The sequence below is a fragment of the Gigantopelta aegis genome, chromosome 15 (genome assembly GCF_016097555.1).
Source record: "Gigantopelta aegis isolate Gae_Host chromosome 15, Gae_host_genome, whole genome shotgun sequence".
NCBI classification, from domain to species: Eukaryota; Metazoa; Mollusca; class Gastropoda; order Neomphalida; family Peltospiridae; genus Gigantopelta; species Gigantopelta aegis.
The window spans coordinates 18,152,735-18,166,327 of record NC_054713.1 but is presented as its reverse complement, the minus strand read 5'-3'; the positions used below and the strand labels follow the sequence as shown (position 1 = coordinate 18,166,327).

General features: G+C 39.6%; 1 protein-coding gene across 1 annotated transcript; it reads right to left on the bottom strand.

Annotated features, from left to right (window-relative positions):
* Positions 1-11,801, bottom strand: LOC121389624. Its single transcript, XM_041521264.1, has 4 exons — positions 11,690-11,801; positions 7,845-7,950; positions 5,188-5,312; positions 1-441 (listed from the first exon to the last, which is right to left on the bottom strand). The coding sequence occupies exons 2-4, from the start codon at positions 7,940-7,942 to the stop codon at positions 173-175; spliced, it is 492 nt and encodes a 163-aa protein (XP_041377198.1). The 5' UTR covers positions 7,943-7,950; positions 11,690-11,801; the 3' UTR covers positions 1-172.
* Between the last annotated feature and the right edge of the window lie 1,792 nt (positions 11,802-13,593).

Here is a 13,593-nt window from a genome sequence, read left to right as displayed (position 1 = left end):
CATCACCTACATGTGTTATTAGTATTTGTTATAAAAAACAAAAAACAAAACAAATGATGTTTAAGGAAAACAGACTTCGTAAATGTGACCCTAAACATTTTACATGCACGTGGTTTAATAGTGACAAAGACGGGAGGGGTGCCAGCAAGATCTTATTTCAGTCAAATTATCTTCATTCCAAATACTGAAACAGTACGCAGTTCATCAGCACTGCTATATAAAGCCACGAAATCTGAACCATCATCGAGTCACTCTTTGCACCATCATCATTTAGCTTGCTGGAGTTTCCATAGACATCTTTCAAGTCGATTGTTGAGGACTGGATAGCCGAGTCCATGGTGGGCGTAGATGTCTGTATCGATGGTTGTTCAGTTGTTGTTGAATCTAGCTGACTGGTGGTGGTGGTGTTAGTGCAATCAACTGAATATGCAGTGCATAAATCTGTTTGTGAAAAAAAAAAAGGATTATCTTTGGGGAAAAGGGGGATGCTTTTGTCAAGATATGCTGGAAACTGTTTCATATATACTCGTCAAAAAAGAAAAGAATAGTCAAATTAATTGGGCAATTTATTGCAATATGTAAATAGAAGCACAGAGTTCTGAAGACCTTTATCGGAGTCGGACTTCGAAACACGTCATCATAACAATATTGATGGATGTATACCAACCACTGTAATGTTAGAAACGACATCAATAAAATGTCAAGGTCATATTTAGTGAATAGCTTGTATGACTTCCAATGGCATTGCTGACTGCCTGGCACCTGCTGCCTATGGAACGAATTGATGCCTGGATTTCTTGCTGTGGAATTGCAGTCCACTATTCCTGCAGTGCCTGGACAAGTTGTTCTGTTTGTGGTTCAGGTTCACGTCGTCTCACACGTCGATCCAGTCCGTCCGACAAATGTTCATTTGGGTTCAGATCCGGCGATCTGGAAGGCCAGGGCAGCACTATTACGTTGTTTTGGTTGAGGAATGCTGTAACAGCCCGTACTCTGTGTGATCGATCATATATTTTCGCGCTGAAAAATAACGTTAGCGCTCAGAAACGGAATAACGTGTGGCTGCAGAATTACGTTGCAATATATGTTCGCATTTAATTTGCCTGGACTACGCACTAGGTTTCTCCTAGCGGTGTGACAAATGGCTGCCCACATCATGACACTCCCACCGCCGAATCTGTCAGACTTCTTGTACACAGTTAGCTGCATAACGTTCATTACGCCACCTGTATACCCTCACTCTTACGTCGGCTCGACGAAGCATGAATCGGAATATTCATAGCTATTTGGAAACGCTTCTCCATTATTGTACACGCCACAACCTGCATCGTCGGCACCAAAGAAGCCGTTGTTGACGATGTTCCTGTGTTAGTATTATTCTTCTAGCAGGCATTCTTGGTCAAATACGAGCTTCACGTAGATGTTTTCTCTCATAGTTTGATCGGAAATCCTACGTAGTTCAGGTATAGTGTTTGTTGTAGAAGAAGCTGTTAAGAACCTATGTCGTAAATGTCGCAACCGTATGTACCGGTCTTAGGTCTCACTACACAGAACACTTCCGGGTGAGAGTTGATTGATGACGGTCCACTATAGTTCCTAATTGTGACACATGTTATGGTTCACATATTCACTTCTAGGAAATGGTGAATAATTAAAACAATATGTATATTTAATGGTAAGCCTTGTGGCTGTATTTTACCCATGTTATTTTGTAATATTGTGCATCGACCTTTTGGGACATTGGTATACAGCGCAAGAGACAGCCGGAGTGAATCGGTTAATGAACCACTTGATCGGACCGGTACTACAGCCAGATGCGGTCATATAGCAAAAAACTGAGGCGGAAAAGCTCTCAATTTTGGAGTGAAAATAAATGCTTATATAATGTATGTTCGAAATGGTGTATGTTGTTAGTGCCAATGAGAACCCATTCTATTGGCAATCTTCGTTCGAAGTTGGGCAATTTAACATGGGTTCCAATGGCAGATGACATCTGTGTAGCGAGACCTTACCCCACCGTCGTCACACGTTGTCTACCGGATTTGGGGCGATCACGTGATGTTCCAGTTTGCTGGTATCTGTCCCAAAGTCTCGATATAGTGGTGTGTGTCACATTCAGTACACAAGCAATGGTAGAAAATCCCCGGCCTCCATTCGGCCTACTGCACTATTACGTTGGGCATCTGTTAATCTGTGCATGACTTCTCAGTAGTGTATAGCATACACAAATACAGCACGACTATCGTCAACCCATCCAAGTTGAGCCAATATGTGCACGTGCTTCACATGCATTATTAGCACGTGGGAATTGGGATCCTGTAACAACCCATGGGCCTTTATTATCAAGCAGCGTTTTCATTGGTTAACATAAGATGCTGCGTTTTGCTGACCATCAAGGTGTCCTCCATAGATTTGTATTAGGCATAAATAGCATACAGCTATATTTATTTTATTTTTTATATTTTTTTTGCGGCGAAGATAAATAAATAATTTGTAAAAAAAAAAAAAAAAACACTATGCATATACATATACCCGAAAATATTTGCAGGTTTTTTTTATAAGTTAACCTTTTGACCAATGTAATTACTCTTATCATTACTTTATGACTTTCTTAACCCTAACCTTACATTTAACCAATCTTCTTTCTGGGGGAGGCCTCCTAGTATACACCCCCCCCCCCCGACCCCCCTGTTGTAGGATCGTAGGATGGAACTCATCGTTATTTACCCCAACCCCATCCAGTGTTCGACGACTGTATTCGTTTCGAAGGAGGAAATAGCAAGCATACATAAATGCTTGCTCGCTTGTCCGAGACAAGTAGTCTGAGTGTAGAACAAATCGTTTGTTCTGACAACTTGTCAACTCAAAATCGTAAAAAATATTGCTTTATTCTTTCAACAAAAATATCCAGGTGGGTAAAGTAAATATATATATATTTTTTCGAATTTAGAGTTAATATGGAGTACTGTATGATCCTATAGGACAAATGGCTATTGACAGTTAGTATTGAGTCCGGTATCATTCTACAGGACAAGTAGATAATGAGAGTTAATGTGGAGTCACGTGCTATTCTACAGGACAAGTGGATATTGGGAGTTAATGCGAAGTTCTGTATCATCCTACAGAGCAAGTGGATAATATTGAGATCTATAGTTTATGTAGAGTCCTGTGTAAATCCTACAGGGCAAGTGGATAATATTGAGATCTATAGTTTATGTAGACCCCTGTATCATCCTAAAGGGCAAGTGGATACTATTGAGATCTATAGTTTATGTAGAGTTCTGTACCATCCTACAGGACAAGTGGATAATATTGAAATCTATAGTTTATGTAGACTCCTGTATCATCCTACAGGGCAAGTGGATACTATTGAGATCTATAGTTTATGTAGAGTTCTGTACCATACTACAGGACAAGTGGATAATATTGAAATCTATAGTTAATGTAGAGTTCTGTATAAAGCATACAAGACAAGAGGATAATATTGAGATCTATAGTTTATGTAGAGTTCTATATAAATCATACAAGACACGTGGATACGATTGAGATCTATAGTTTATGTAGAGTTCTGTACCATCCTACAGGACAAGTGGATACTATTGAGATCTATAGTTTATGTAGACTTCTGTACCATCCTGCAGGTCAAGTGGATAATATTGAGACCTATAGTTATGTAGAGTTCTGTACCATCCTACAGGACAAGTGGATACTATTGAGATCTATAGTTTATGTAGAGTTCTGTACCATCCTACAGTACAAATGGATACTATTGAGATCTATAGTTTATGTAGAGTTTGTATCATCCTACAGGTCAAGTGGATAATATTGAGATCTATAGGTTATGTAGAGTTCTGTACCATCCTACAGGACAAGTGGATACTATTGAGATCTATAGTTTATGTAAAGTTCTAGATCATCCTACAGGGCAAGTGGATACTATTGAGATCTATAGTTTATGTAGAGTTCTGTATCATCCTACAAGATAAGTGGATACTATTGAGATCTATAGTTTATGTAGAGTTCTGTATAAATCATACAAGACAAGTGGATAATATTGAAATCTATAGTTAATGTAGAGTTCTGTATAAATCCTACAAGACAAGTGGATACTATTGAGATCTATAGTTTATGTAGTAGAGTTCTGTACCATCCTACAGGACAAGTGGATAATATTAAAATCTATAGTTAATGTAGGGTTCTGTATAAAGCTTACAAGACAAGAGGATAATATTGAGATCTATAGTTTATGTAGAGTTCTGTATAAATCATACAAGATACGTGGATACGATTGAGATCTATAGTTTATGTAGAGTTCTGTACCATCCTACAGGACAAGTGGATACTATTGAGATCTATAGTTTATGTAGACTTCTGTACCATCCTGCAGGTCAAGTGGATAATATTGAGAGCTATAGTTTATGTAGAGTTCTGTACCATCCTACAGGACAAGTGGATACTATTGAGATCTATAGTTTATGTAGACTTCTGTACCATCCTGCAGGTCAAGTGGATAATATTGAGATATAAAGTTTATGTAGAGTTCTGTATCATCCTACAGGACACGTGGATAATATTGAGATCTATAGTTTATGTAAAGTTCTGTATCATCCTACAGGGCAAGTGGGTACTATTGAGATCTATAGTTTATGTAGAGTTCTGTATCATCCTACAGGACAAGTGGATACTATTGAGATCTATAGTTTATGTAGAGTTCTGTATAAATCATACAAGACAAGAGGCTAATATTGAGATCTATAGTTTATGAAGAGTTCTGTATAAATCATACAAGACACGTGGATACTATTGAGATCTATAGTTTATGTAGACCCCTGTATCATCCTAAAGGGCAAGTGGATACTATTGAGATCTATAGTTTATGTAGAGTTCTGTACCATCCTACAGGACAAGTGGATAATATTGAAATCTATAGTTTATGTAGACTCCTGTATCATCCTACAGGGCAAGTGGATACTATTGAGATCTATAGTTTATGTAGAGTTCTGTACCATACTACAGAACACGTGGATAATATTGAAATCTATAGTTAATGTAGAGTTCTGTATAAAGCATACAAGACAAGAGGATAATATTGAGATCTATAGTTTATGTAGAGAGCATTCAATATCCTATCTAAATGTTTTGACCTCATTTTGTACACAGATCGTATTTTTAATTGTTAATACGTACCATCCCAGAGGCATTCTTCCTGGCAGTATTCACGAGTCTCGGTCAGTCGACTCTGTATCAAACATTCATCGATCGAACAGATGGACGATGCCGCCATCATACACTCAAAGTAATATTTATAAACGCTGGATATACAAGAAACGCATATATATCATACAGTTTCTTTGTTGACATCCAATAGCCGATGATTAATGAATATTGTGGTGGTGTTAAACAAAACAAACTTCTAACTTTCTAACGATATACAAAAGAAAGGAATGTTTTATTTAACGACGCACTCAACACATTTTATTTACGGTTATATGGCGTCAGACATATGGTTAAGTAACGATATACAATGTGGGCACTCAACCAACTTCTCTATCTCACTAATCACTGACAACTAACCATTAACCTTCTGGTCTGGACAGACATTCTAGATAGCCGAGGTATGTGTCGGTCTGGACAGACATTTTAGATAGCCGAGGTATGTGTCGGTCTGGACAGACATTCTAGATAGCCGAGGTATGTGTCGGTCTGGACAGACATTTTAGATAGCCGAGGTATGTGTCGGTCTGGACAGACATTCTAGATAGCCGAGGTATGTGTCGGTCTGGACAGACATTCTAGATAGCCGAGGTATGTGTCCAGGACAGTATTCTTGAACATTAGTTGAATGCATTATACAGACAAAATTCAACTTACAATGAAATGAAAATACGTCGCATTGCAGACGCGTGTGCAGAGCAGTGGCGTAGCGTGGGTTGTCGGCGCCCGGGGCAAGGCAAATATTGCGCCCCCTAACCAGTGGACCATTAGCACTCCCCCGAGTCCCTTCCACTAGTCCAGAATTTTGCGCCGTCCCAGTGGCCCCGCCCACGCTACGCCACTAGTGCAGAGGAGGACGTTTGGTGTCAAAACCCCTCACCTGCTCAAAGCGAATTATTATTGTAGCTGTTGCGTTGTCGTTATTATTTCATTAATAGTTTAAAAATATATATTTTCCGGAGAGCAAGATCCGAACCCCCATAGAAAGTTCGCTCAGCACGGTCTAGACCCAGCATAATTTAGTGCACTGAGTATAATAATACATTAAAAAAAGTGCCCAGGTACCGTAAAACATAATATATTCTTTCCCTTCGGACCGGCCTCGGTGGCGTCGTGGTAGGCCATCGGTCTACAGGCTGGTAGGTACTGGGTTCGGATCCCAGTCGAGGCATGGGATTTTTAATCCAGATACCGACTCCAAACCCTGAGTGAGTGCTCTGCAAGGCTCAATGGGTAGGTGTAAACCACTTGCATCGATCCATAACTGGTTCAACAAAGGTCTGACGCCATATAACCGTAAATAAAATGTGTTGAGTGCGTCGTTAAATAAAACATTTCTTTCTTTCCCTTCCTTTTGGTTTAAGGGGCGGGACGTAGCCCAGTGGAAAAGTGCTCGCCTGATGCGCTGTCGGTCTGGGATCGATCCCCGTCCGTGGACCCATTGGGCTATTTCTGGTTACAGCCAGTGCACCACGACTGATATATGAAAGTCAGTGACATGTGCTATCCTGACTTTGGGATGGTGTACATAACAGATCCCTTGCTAATAATGGAACAAAGTAGCTGGTTTCCTCTTTAACACTATGTTAGGATTACCAAATGTTTGATATCCAGTAGCTGACGATTAATAAATATAATCAATTAGCTATAGTAGTGTTAAACAAAAACTTTAAACTTTAATCGTTTCAGTTTAATGAACACAATATATCAGGGGCGGATCCAGGAATTTTAGCGGGGGTGGGGTGGGGGGTGGGATTTTCATATTTGAAGATAGCTTTAGATGGATTTGAAGTATATTCCCGTTGTCAAGATCAACTCTCTGGTCCAGACCCCCCCCCCCCCCCCCCCCCCCCGATCCGCGTCTGTATATAGCTCAAGTGTCTTGTCGGAATTTGCATGGACAAGCTATTGTACAAAAGGCTGCAGTGTGGTACATTTTATGCCAGTATGAGCGCCAGTGGGTTTGTACCCACCCCTTTTTGTTAAATACGAATATGATTAGTATTTGTGTGTACTCCCACCTTAACTAGTTCTTATAAACCTGGAAAAAAAATAATAAAGTAAAAAAACAAAAACAAAACACCCCAAAACCCCAAAAAACAAAACAACAACCAACAAAGCCGAAAACATACAAAACCAAAATACGAAAAAACAAACTTCCTCCTCCTCCCCGATCACCCCCCCCCCCCCCCCCACACACACACACACACACACACACACACACACACACAAACGATAAACAAAAAACAAACAAACAAATTACCTTGCAACATCCACCAAAACAAACAAAAATTAGAGCCAAATAAAACAAACCAAACAATCAAAAACATCAGAACAAACCACATACAAGTACAAGAAAAAGAAAAAAAGAGAGAAAAAAAAATTTAAAAGAAAGGGAAAAAACCCCCAAAATAAGCACTTTTTTTTTTTTTTTTAAACAATTTGAAAAAATAAATACACAAATACTCTCCACACACCTACACACACACACGCACACACACACACACACACACACACACACACAATCACACACAATCACAACAGAGCACAAAAGAAAGGTTAAAGCAATAAAGGAAGAAAACACCGACAGAACCCGACATCTGCCTACACGTGTGTATAACGTTAACAACCTGCACCACTCGCTAGATCCTTTCTCGAACACCAAAAGTGTAGACTTTCCGGTTTCAGTGCATTCATCGCTGTAACTACATGACGGAACAGACGTCATGCTGGAACCTTAAACAAGAATAAAAATTAAAATAATAATAATAATAATAAATAATAATAATAAATAGAGGATTCGTCACGAGTATTTTTTAATATGGAAAATATCAACCGAGTCTATGTTAATCGGTATTTGTCGAGGCTCTACCGAGACAAATACCGATTAACTAGACGAGGTTGATATTTTACATATTAAAATAAACGTGAGTAGCGAATTCTATTTATCCTATAACACATACAATATAACATTTTAATTCAATTTTTAGTAAATCACAGTACTAAGCAGGCTAAGGTCGCCACCGTCGATAATATGACGTCATCACTATTAGCACAAATTAGTTTGACTAAATTGTAACTAAATCTTTGAAAACGTTACGCTCAGGTACACAGGTCTTATTGGCTTGTAGGGTGTATACTACTAAATCAAATCCCATAGACGACAATAGTAACATATGTGGCTAAAACTCCTACCTGCAGCGTATCAATCGACATAAACGCCACGGATATAAATACTACCACCCCTCACACTTAAAGTGAATCAGAAAAAATTGGGGGTCAAGCTGCTCGTTTCTGATATAACGGGTAGCGTCTATGACTACCCTAGTTCCGCACAAAATTCGAGTACTTTTTTTTACAGGTACCCCATACATGTTTCAAGCACAAGGCTACTTGACACATTGGTACTAGATGAAATAAAATTGCATATTTTTTTTATCCAGATGAAACTATTATTTTTTTACAACCGACACACTCACATTTATAACCAATCACAGGACTTGTGGTGTTCACTTCTCTATCAAAAGTTGTACGAGGTGCACCTCCAACTTTGCCCCAGCCGGAAGTTATTTGGTTTAGTATTACCTGTAAGCAAATGACCCATCCACAGCAAAACATTACCTAGAGACATTGCGAATTGATTTACCATTATTAACCGGGTTAATACACAAAATTATCACATGGGTTTATGCATATATTTTGCATCCAGTTCCGTGTGTGGAATGTTTATATGCAATAAAGTTTATCTTTTATCTTCTTTTTTTATAGAGGATAATAAACAAGTTTCCAGTTATTATCTAATTTATGTCCCGTGTGAAATAATTTTCATTTGTCACGAGCTAATTTTCAGTTGTCACGAGCTTTAGCGAGTGACAAATGAAAATTATTTCACGAGGGACATAAATTTGATAACTGGTACCGAGTTTGTTATTCTATTTATTACCTGAGCTATTTTGTTCTCTAAAAGCCTTTATTTTCGACACACATGCAGGTATACGTATAGAAGCGATATAAACCACTTTACGCACTGTTCTCAGTATTGCTATAACTCTGTTATTTAATCATGTTAACTTCATAGATCATTTTCAAAAAGAAAAGTTATCTTTATTCTGGTACAAAATTTATAATGAATTGCACTAAAATGACATTTTGTCATAAATTTAACACCAAAAACAAACAGCCGTAAACGCAAATTCTTTAAACTACATGACGTCATTGTGTGTGTTTGCCAAATCGTGATGACATCATATTAGTACCGACAAGGTCATTGGTTTGTAAGCTTCAAATCATCCAATAGTATTGTTCGTTAGACCAATGCATGATAAGTTCTCGGTGAGAAATTATGATTTTTATTTTCCGCGTTGAGTGCCTGCTGGGGTAATAAATCATGGGTAAGCTATAGGATAATAATAAATATAACCGCAAGCGGTAATGACGGATTCCTAAGCTATAATAGCGGTAGATTACTCAGACATATTTATACGTTATTTAATTACAGCAATAATTACCCCCCCCCCCCCCCCCCACACACACACACGCGCACACACCCACAGACCGTCACCTATTACTCGGACTTATGTTAGTATCTAATTACATCAATAATTAATCCCCACCCACCCACATACATACACGCACATACTGTCACCTAACCATCTACATGGGCGTATGGGGACTCTTTGATTTAGGGGGGCTGGAGGGGTTGATTTGCCCGAAATGTTACCCAGATAAAAACTGCCCGAATTTTCCCCACTGTTTTCCCACTGCCCCCCCCCCCCCCCCCCCCCCGGTCGTACGCCCATGACCATCTACCATCCAGCCAAATCGTCCCAGAACTTAATTTACAAACAACAATACATAAAACCTTATACTCAGTTTTTGAGTGTAGTATTCCTTTAAGAACAAGAAAGAAATGTTTTATTTAACGACGCACTGAGCACATTTTATTTACGGTTATATGGCGTCAGACATATGGTTAAGGACCACACAGCTTTTGAGAGGAAACCCGCTGTCGCCAATTCATGGGCTACTCTTTCCGATTAGCAGCAAGGGATCTTTTATTTGCGCTTCCCACAGGCAGGATAGCACAAACCATGGCCTTTGTTGAACCAGTTATGGATCACTGGTCGGTGCAAGTGGTTTACACCTACCCATTGAGCCTTGCGGAGCACTCAGTCAGGGTTTGGAGTCGGTATCTGGATTAAAAATCCCATGCCTCGACTGGGATCCGAACCCAGTACCTACCAGCCTGTTGACCGATGGCCTAACCACGACGCCACCGAGGCCGGTCTCCTTTAAGAACAAAGCCAGCTGTCGATGGCTGACGTCATACACAGACCTGACCTCCTGACCTACTGACCTGACCCGTGCATCTCGACCAGTCGCCACGCGTACAGAATGTATTTTGGTTAGGCTATTTCATTAAAGCCGCACACCCTAGTTCCATCCAGCGAAAATAAATTATAATTTGGTTAATCTACAAACCTGTAACACACTTAGATCACGTTTTTATCAAATGGAGTGAAAAAGCAGGTTTTATATCGATAAATACCATGGGAATCCCCATGTCTCGATTGCTTGAAATAATATTGAAAGTTAGTATTCTGATGTCACCGGTAGATGTCGCTCGAAGCACAACAATGTCTACGTCACGACAAATGTGACAGACTTGGGGTGCGTTCGTTTCACCTCTTTTGGACATGTTCCAACTGTTCTGTCCTGGTTGTATCCTCTCCAGATATCGTAAGACTTAGCAAAATTATTGGTTTTAAAGGTTTGTAACGTTTTGTATTGAGACACTTACTTGTCTGAACTATATTGTTACTGAAAATGTTCACGAACTGTGAAGAAAAATCTCACAAATGAACAACAAGCAAACGACAACAAATCGGATGTTGATTGCGCGAACCGTGCACGAGAAAACAAACCGAACCAAAATGATAACGGTCACGTGGTATACCAACGTCTGTAACATTGAAATGGAAATATCCCCTCTAAAAATAGATTAGACCTTGTCTGCTCAACGTTTTTTTCTCAGAGGGCCCGTGCCATTTTATGAAATACGAAAAATGCATTTTGTGGTATTACAAACACCAGGATTACCAGGATTACCAGGATTACCAAAAAACACTTCAGGTGAATGGAAATGTATATTCTAAATAATAAACGGTAAGTAAAGTGCAATTTTATTTGTGAAAAAATTGTTTTAATAGCGAAAAACAACGCCGTAATGGTTAACAACTAGCCGTAACTAGGGTGTGTCCCTTTAAATGTCTTTCTATAGTAACAAATAACATTGCACTTGTTTCATATTTTACACATATTTTACACATTAGTAAAGCAGTAAATGATTAATTATAAGATACAAATTTGATTTCTGTCACCTTCATAGATTTAATGAAACAAACTGTGCAAATAAATATTATGTGCAATTTGTATTTGCAAAATTTATCTGAAAAATTAAAATTGTTGACAAAACCTCTACTACTGCGTCCATAGTTTCTTCGACCGATTCGGTTTTGTTGAGACCCTTCACTCCAAACATACGCATGCTGTCTTTTCTAGTGTATTGTTCATTAAGTCTTTTCATAGTCAGATCACTTTTACACGAAGTCAGTTTAGCCTGAGCTTCTAATGTATTGCATTTGGCTTGTAGCACATCAACAACCAGTGGCGGATCCAGAAAATCCTTCTTTTTTTTCTTCTTTTTTTTGTTTGGGGGGGGGGGGGGGGGGGGGGGGGCAATGACATGAGCCGGAATGCCAAGGGGACTTTGGGGAAGGTTTGGAGGTGGATGAAAATTAACATATAATAAAATTATAACTGTCGTGAAATTTAGGGGCGGGGGGGGGGGGGGGGGGCTGCCTCTGTCAACCTTTCCCATCTTATCTTTCTCAGTTTCTAAAGTAAGGACCCTTGATTCTAGTTTTTCGATTTTCTCATCTGGACAATGGATTATTTCATTCTTGTTTGTTTCAAGCGCCAGACGTGCCTACTCTTTTGAGCTAGGATCGATCCCCGTCGGTGGACCTATTGGGCTATTTCTCGTTCCAGCCAGTGCTCCAAAACTGGTGTAACAAAGGCCGTGGTATTTACGATCTTGTTTGTGGGATGGTGCATATAAAAGATCCCTTGCTGCTAATCAAAAAGAGTAGCCCATGAAGTGGCGACAGCGGGTTTCCTCTCTCAATATCTCTGTGGTCTTTAACCATATGTCTGGCGCCATATAACCGTCAATAAAATGTGTTGAATGCGTCGTTAAATAAAACATTTCCTTCGTCCTTCATCTTTTGAGCTTTTTTCTCCTAAGTGATGATTTGCTGTCCGTCGTTAATGACTTGAAGCTGTTCTATAACCGATTGTAAATCAGATTGAGGGTGGTGGGGTGGTGGTGTTGCACTTGTCTGCTGTGTGTAGCCTAATCGGCGATTTGAAGTTGATTTTCTGACTCTGTGAGCTGTGAAGCCCATGAGTACAGTTCACAATTAACGCGAAGCGTGAGCTGGAAAGGTGTGGGGGATAATGTCTACCCTGCTATTTCAAAAACGTTTATGGTTAAAATCTTCAAAATATAACTTTAAAAAAACTTGTCTTTCATCTGATACGTTCCTCTATCACTTTGACAATATCCTGGTATTGTGCTTGGTGTTACGTATAGTTAAAAATAAGTAAATAACGACATTTTTCTAAGAGCACACAAAAACACGTCCAGCCACTTTGCATGAACCTTGACCTCCAAGAACGTTTAATAAAGAAGGGGGGGGGGGGGGGGGGGGGTGGGGGGGTGTGGGGGGTGGGGGGGGAATGTATGAATGAATTAATGAATGAAAAGAAAGAAAGAAAGAAAGAAATGTTTTATTTAACTACGCACCCAACACATTTTATTTACGGTTATATGGCGTCAGACGTATGGTTAAGGACCACACAGATTTTGAGAGAGGAAACCCGATGTCGCCACTTCATGGGCTACTCTTTTCGATTAGCAGCAAGTGATCTTTTATATGCACCATCCCATAGGTAGGGTAGTACATACCACGGCCTTTGATATACCAGTCGTGGTGCACTGGCTGGACCGAGAAATAGCCCACAGACGGGGATCCCACACCGTCCGAGCATCGAGCGAGCTACGGCCCCGAATGTATGAATGAATGTCTAACGACACCCCGGCTATAAGGTATCAATATTAGGGTTAGGGCAAGGGTTGTAAAGTGAGAGAAAAAAGAAAGAAATGTTTTATTTAACGACGCACTCAACACATTTTATTTACGGTTATATGGCGTCAGACATATGGTTAAGGACCACACAGATTTGGAGAGGAAACCCGCTGTCGCCACTACATGGGCTACTCTTTCCGATTAGCAGCAATGGATCTTTTATTTGCGC

Bases quoted from the DNA above. Each gene is read 5' to 3' on its own strand.
- LOC121389624 (XM_041521264.1), bottom strand. From the start codon at position 7,942: ATGACGTCTGTTCCGTCATGTAGTTACAGCGATGAATGCACTGAAACC. The intron at 5,313-7,844 runs GTTGTTAACGTT...TTGTATATCCAG, and splicing joins GGATCTAGCGAGTGGTGCAG to CGTTTATAAATATTACTTTG. The intron at 442-5,187 runs GTACGTATTAAC...TTTCACAAACAG, and splicing joins GGAAGAATGCCTCTGGGATG to ATTTATGCACTGCATATTCA.